This window comes from Cryptomeria japonica, chromosome 1 (assembly GCF_030272615.1).
Source record: "Cryptomeria japonica chromosome 1, Sugi_1.0, whole genome shotgun sequence".
Classification (NCBI taxonomy): domain Eukaryota; kingdom Viridiplantae; phylum Streptophyta; class Pinopsida; order Cupressales; family Cupressaceae; genus Cryptomeria; species Cryptomeria japonica.
The window spans coordinates 286,554,064-286,561,362 of NC_081405.1; the positions used below are offsets into that span (position 1 = coordinate 286,554,064).

The window sequence follows — 7,299 nt, forward strand, 5'->3', positions numbered from 1 at the left end:
CATTATTTACTGTTTATTTTTCTATTTTTAAAAACATTCTTATAAACATTTCTAATTGATAAATCTTATTTATTCTTTATTTATATTTTTATCAATATTCTAGTTAAATATATACAATAAATTGGAATTCACATAGGTATTCAAATGAGTTTTTGGGTATTGAAATTAGTGTCGAAGAGTATACCGATTTTTGGTACATAACATTTTATACACTGCTCGTCTCATGTTGTTGACGCATTTTCCGCAATTTTATTTATACATTAAAAGTTTTATAGTGGAAATATTACATGTTAATAATTGTACGTGAATAATATTTTTGCTTACCTCACTGGGTACATCATTCAGGGATAGTGAAATTTAAATTACTCTCCTCAAAAAATCTGAATCCTCTTCGAACACTTAATCTATGCATTGCATACCATAAACGAGGACCACGTTGTCTTCCACAAGATACTTTGGACAATGTGACACGATACCACTGCCGTGCCCGTCAATACTTCAATTTGTTATAACAAGCTCGAATTCGGATTTGCAAAGCAGGGAGCACCATTTTCAGCTGCTCATTGGAATCCTATCTACAATGGCCCCTTCTTCTGATTGCACAAATCCATCCGGCGAGCACAGGCAGAAGCATCATGTGGTCATGTTTCCATTCATGGCGCAGGGCCACATCATTCCCTTCTTCCAGCTTTCCAAACTCGCCGCTCGAACCGGATTCACCATCACCATCGTTAGCACTCCTCTCAACGTTCAGGCCTTAACACCCACAATCCAATCTGCTCGCCAAAAAGACTCCTCCCTCGACATACGCTTAGCGGAGCTCCCTTTCTCCAGCGCCCATCATGGCTTACCGCCGCGTTCAGAGAAAACTGACTCGCTGCCTTATTCACAGGTCCTTACTCTCATGGAAGCCGCAGAGTATTTGCAGCCGCATTTCGAGAATCTTATCCGCAGGATCTGCGCAGAAGATGGCTGCACTCCGCTCTGCATCATCAGCGACATGTTCCTGGGTTGGACCCAAGACGTCGCCGACATGTTTGGAATACCCAGAATCTTTTTCCTCACCTGTGGCGTTTATGGCACCTTGCTTTATTACTCTATGTGGAATCATTTGCCCCATACCAAGACTGACTCAGAAGAGTTTACTCTCCCGGATTTGCCTCACGTTTCTTTGCATCGATCTCAGCTTCCCACTAACATAAAAATGGCAACAGGAACGGATTCCTGGAGCTTGTTTCAGGCTCGCCATATATCCCGCAATGTGCGCAGCTGGGGATTTATATGCAATTCCTTCGAACAGCTCGAGCACCGCTATTTGGAGCACCTCAGAAAATCCACCGGCAGGCCCGTGTGGGCGGTTGGTCCTGTCCTTCCGCCAGAATTTCTTTCTTCCAGTCAATCTCACGCTGTTCGTGATCAGTTATTACAAGGTAAGGAAGCAAACGGAACCAGCGATGCCATTTCCTGCTTGCAGTGGCTCGATTCTCAGAAAGTTTCGAGTGTGCTCTACGTTTCTTTCGGCTCGCAGAACACGATCTCTGCGTCGAATATGAAGGAGTTGGCACTGGGTTTGGAATCAAGCGGGCAGCCTTTCATATGGGTAGTGAGGCCGCCGCTTGGCGTACCTTCAACTGCGGAGTTTTCGTCAGATTTTCTTCCTGATGGGTTTGAAGAGCGAATGAAGACCAAAAATCAGGGATTGGTTATGAAGAAATGGGCGCCCCAGCGTGAGATTCTGTCCCATCCTTCGAGCGGAGGATTTTTGAGCCACTGTGGATGGAATTCGACGCTGGAGGGTCTGAGCCAGGGCGTTCCCATCATTGGATGGCCCATCGCAGGAGAGCAGTACTTCAATTCGAAGCTTCTAGAGGAGGTCGGCGTTTGTGTGGAGATTTGCAGAGGAAGCGAGGGAGAATTGAACAAGGAGAAGGTGGAGAGGACGGTGAAGGTGTTGATGTCGGAAAAGAAAGGCGGCGGGATGAGAGAAAGAGCTGCGGCCATGAGAGACGCTGCCAGAAAAGCGGTAAGAGACAGTGAAGATGGAACCGAGAAAGGCTCGTCCATGCGTGACGTTGACGACATGATACAAGATATTCTTGCCACTTCTCGCTTGTGTCAATCTCTGTAAACCACGATAAGCATTCAAGCTAAGTTTCATGTTTAGACAATTGGTCCCGGACTTCGATCAGCTCACCATTTCAAATCAAATGATGCCAATGTTGACTGCGATCTATTTGCAATTAATTAATTAAAGTGCATATATATTTAAGCCGATAGGCTTTCAGTGGGGGCATTTATGCCCGGAAAATTGTTAGTGCGTCGGTAAATTGTTATTCCGATCGTCGGATCGGGAGAAACGGGTGACCATTTTCCGTGGTCTGGCAAGCTTAATTGTAAGTGGTACGTTAACTTCATGTGAAATTTATTAGGAAGTAAGTATATTGTACCATGGGAGCTCGAAAAAACTGGATGCTATTTTCAATAAAATGGCTTGGGAAAGGTGAATCTACAAAGAATTAAAAACCCTGTTATCTCTTTTTCCTCTATGAGAATGAAATATACCTCATCATCTTGGCACTCATGAATTTGCTAGCTCCAGGTAAGGATTCTCCATTTTCCATCTGGATTACACTCTATGGACAATGTAATATTATTGAGTCGCCGACTTTCGTGGGGATAAAAAAAGAATTTGTAGTTTTTTTCCTATTCTCCTTCCTATATCCTATATCCTATATCCCCAATTATTACCTAATTATTCAGATTAGAAGCAGTTTTCCTAGTTGAAACACAAGGATCTGTCTTTTGTTTTAATTATAAAAGAGTGGCATTTGAATAACAAGGCGGTTTATTAGATGCATACGGTTAGGAATAACTTTGTAGTTAAGATTGTAGGTTATGAGAGTTTTAGTCCGGTGCAAGGTATTCTACTAATAAATATTTGAGGCAAAATTACTCTGTCACTTTGTGCAAAAATAAGGCAAAGCGATTGAGCATAGTTTTATAAAAATGTGAAAGTATTTTCTTCTTAAATTATCTTTTAACTTATTTTTAAACTTTTGCTTTATTTTTTATGAGTATTGTGAATTCCAGATTTAATTTTGAATTCTGATAGCTTATAATAGATATAAATTTGTATTTTGTGCTCATCTTCAATTGTTATTACTGTTGCAGCTTGTGTATCTAGAAGCATTAAGGATTTGTATGTTTAAGGTCTGTGGTCCTGCTGCAAATCTTTTTAGTTAAACATACGTCACTTTTAGTGGCCAATAGAAACAAGAATACCTTTATTTGAATGAGAGGTGTGTTTACAAAACCCATGGTTTGAAAGTTTGTGACTTTTCCTACTCCTCCAAAAATTACATGTCTTATTTGTGAGTGGTATGTTTTCCTCTCTTTAATTAATTTTTATTTAATAAAATTAAATGTGACTATTGTCTATCCATTGCCACTAGCATCATTTGCCTAAAGGAAGCCACTTGCCTATAGAAATGCAACATTTGTCATAGACTAGATGATTCTATCTGCAAGTATTTTTGTTTTGGAAAAGCATGAGATATTTTGATCCCCTTATGAGCCATTGTAGTGGCAATGCCGATATTGTAAATTGACTATCTGGGAGCAAGAGAGAAAAGAAAAATGCATATAGAGTAATGGAGTTACTAAAAATATGCAAGGAATTAGATGTTTTATTTTTAGTCTAGAGTTGTCATTGTTGTTGACGAAAAACATGGTTGAACTTATTATCTAAGAGATTAAAATTAATTAATTTGTTCTTTTTAACTACAAAACAACAATGAAGGCACACACTGAATAGTTTGCTAATCATTTTCTTGACTTCTACTCAGGCTTTTTAGGCAAGTGCTTTTAAAAAATCTGACTTGGAGAAAGCATTATACATTGCTGGCGGACATTGCAGGTACTTTCATATTGTAAAATGAAAATAATTTCTATTATATCAATTTTAATTTTAATTCTAATTTAATATTAATTTTATCTACAAAATTAACAAAATAATTTTCTTTTGTACGAACTATTTTCTATTAATTACATAATTACAATATTAAATCATAATTTTTCTATAAATGTTTATTTTTTAGCCGATTCATGGAAAAAATTATACACTAATCATTTCCAACTTCTACTCAGGCTTTTTAGGCAAGTGCTTTTTCTGAAATCTGACCTCAAGAAAGCATTGTGCATCGCTAGAGGACATTGCAGGTAGTTTCATATTAGCCATGCTTTGACCAACATATTTGTTGTATAGTTATCTCAAGGACATAATATTTTTAGGTATAGTAGAATGCAAATGCAAATAATTGATGAATCTTGTCTTCTGGTTCTGATTTTGAGTTTTACAACTTTGGTTTGAATTTTAGTGAGTGCTATATCTCTGCAAAGAGCATACTACAAAGAGACTAGACAGCTAAAGATAGCCCCATGAATGTTAAGCCTGGATACATGGCTATAGGTTTTAGCTTTCAATATAAAACTCCTTGTATGAGCGTACTGGTGATAATTAGGATGACAAAACAAAAACAAACCAGTAAACAAGACTGCACAAGAGAATAAGAATCCTAAATAATGGTTGGCTATTGTAAGATGGGGATTGTAGTAAGATCGCTCAAACATTGCTATTAGTGCATTTTTTTTTAAAATCCGTTGTATATAATGTTTCATATTTTGGGCAAAATATTCAAAATTAAACACATAACACAACTAATTATTGATAAATATTTGGAAAATATTGAAGATAAATCAAATCGTGATGTATATGTTCATTATTATTTTTTAATTGGCACTTCTAACAGCTGTGTGCAACCAACATTAAAAAATAGTCATAAATTAAATATAGAAAACAACTGATAATTGATTTAGTAAAATGTGAAGGTATTTGTTGCATTGGGGTTGAAAGCTTTTTATCACCTTGAGCTGATCATAACCAAAAAAAACCTTTACATGCATAGATTTTTTTCCTGCTCAAAATTAACATATCACAATAATTTCTAGGATCATTATTACTGTTTTAAGATATTTATGAGTTTCATGTTTCATTATGTCATTGCACATATCTACAAAATCACTACGTTTTGGACGGGAACTTGATGCTATGCATCTCTTGTTTATTCATGCTTTTATTTTATGTGTTTAAGATTTTAGTTGCTCTTTTAGAGTCTAACATTATCTTTTATCAGAGAACTAGTCTTTAATATTTTTCATATTCTTATGAACTGAAGTGATCTGTTTGTGTCACTGGTGGATGTTTAATATTATTAGCTAAAATGAAACCTTGTTGGGTTGTTCAGCTATAAAGTCAATTTTACTAGCAAACTACAACTAGATTGATGTCATCTTTCATTTTCAATCATTTGAGATAGAAATTTTTTTCAATGGTTACCTTTCTAGGTCACGGGCTTCTATACTAATAAGTGGCTAGGATGATCATAACATGACCCGAAGGGGTTGTGTTGCACACCACACACATTTACTTTGCTTAGATTCTAGGTTTTTTAAAGTTGTCTTCACCTAAGTAACATTTGACTTGCATTAGGTTGAATCCCTTTTATTGGCATGTGATATGGGTGGTTAAAAGTTAAATTGAGCCTTAGTAAGTCACATGAAATCTCTTTACACATCTAGTGAATACATATTCATATTGTATATGTAAACCATGAAGTTTTCAAGACCATTTTTGTTGACTAGGAGCAGAAGTCTTTTGTAAGATCTGAATTTCAAAAACCACTTTCTAGAAAACTAGATTTTTCAAAATGCCATATATTCTGTGTGGTTGGAAACCAACTCCATATCAATTGAGAAAACTTAACATTTGCACTCAAGTTATATTTTTAGTTTCATCACGTTTGTCTTCAAGCATATTTGTAAACTTAGTATGTATGGTGCTATAGAAGTATTTGAGAGAAATGCGTGCCTTTAAAATGATCGAGGGCTTCCTTAGAGAAAATATGAAGGACAAATACCGTGCATTACTCTTGTTTAAAATTTAAATAAATTCTTCTTGTTTAAAGTCTCGAGCAAAGAATTTTTTAGACCTCATGAAAAATGCAAGGGAGCTTATAATTTGGAATAGGCACCTTGCTCTCTTTAGAAATACGTGTGATTTTTCTATGCTTATTATTCTATTTTTACTAATTGTCTCAAGGTTCTTTAGAGGAGAGGTGTGTCAACTAATTTTATATGATCGTATTTTGTGATAATATTTTTTGTATTTAATATAGGCAATGTTGCTAAGATCATACTATTACTTTCTAAAATCTTCATGTAGAGTTTGGGTTGTAACTCAATCTGTATGACATTCAAAAGAAATTTACAAGCTTTGTCTATCATTATATTGAATTTCATCCCTTTAGGTGAGCAACAAATTTTAAGCTTTGTATTTGTGAATAAGTAGGGTTTCTAATTTTGGTTTTCTGAAAGACTATACTGGTTCTATTTGAGTTCCATACATATTCAAACTTTGGAAGTGAATATATATCTATGATATTTCTAGTAGTAATACCTAATCTGTAATTAGTGTGGTGGTGCATTTAAGGGTAAGATGAATTAAATTCCATGCTCTTTTTTTGTTGATGCCAATCAACATAAAATTATGATAATATATAAGAAAATGTTTACAATTTTTTTAAAGCATGTAATTTGTGCAACTGTGACTCAAATATATCATGATCATTAGGATGTTGGGTTTTGTTGTTCATTTAGCTGATATGTCAAAAGAATATGTTATTGAATCAAATTCTCTTTACATATGGGAGTGCAATAGGTATCTTTAATTTGTTCAACTGGTAAGGTTAGGTATTTGATAAGAAAATGATGAGGACTACCTAGTATCAAGATATTCTAATAGTATTCACTTATAATGGTTGGTGGAATAAGGATATAGAAAGATCAGCAAGTTATGCCCGTTAGTGATGTAGAACATGATAGTCATTATGACAAGGTCATATTGATCAACAAGATGTACAATTTAAGATTCCTATGGATAGATCTCTATGTTACATGGTATGCATTTAGAAACTAAATTTTTGTTTGTTTTTGAATCATTGTACAATACACATATTGTTGCAATGTTCCTATTCTTTTTTCACTCTAAAATCATCCATTACTTTTGAAGTGGAATTTTCTTTAATAAGTTAAATCCTTTTTCTTAAGCACAAAATTTATCTAATTTCTAGAGTTACCATTCTTGAGGCTGTGATTAATTTTTCTTTGAGTCTTGGTCGTTGTTGTCTTGCACCTGCAACTGATTTAAGGTCTGAAATATTTTTTATATCCATATTTGCATTG

The 7,299-nt window shown here is 35.1% G+C and overlaps 1 protein-coding gene across 1 annotated transcript; it reads left to right on the top strand.

Annotated features, from left to right (window-relative positions):
• Positions 1-479: 479 nt before the first annotated feature.
• LOC131039172 (UDP-glycosyltransferase 92A1-like) lies at positions 480-2,531 on the top strand. Its single transcript, XM_057971852.2, has one exon. It carries the CDS (start codon positions 581-583, stop codon positions 2,126-2,128), a length of 1,548 nt encoding a protein of 515 aa, XP_057827835.1. The 5' UTR covers positions 480-580; the 3' UTR covers positions 2,129-2,531.
• The last annotated feature ends 4,768 nt before the right edge of the window (positions 2,532-7,299 follow it).

Coding starts and splice junctions, on each gene's coding strand:
- LOC131039172 (XM_057971852.2), top strand. CDS start 581: ATGGCCCCTTCTTCTGATTGCACAAATCCATCCGGCGAGCACAGGCAG.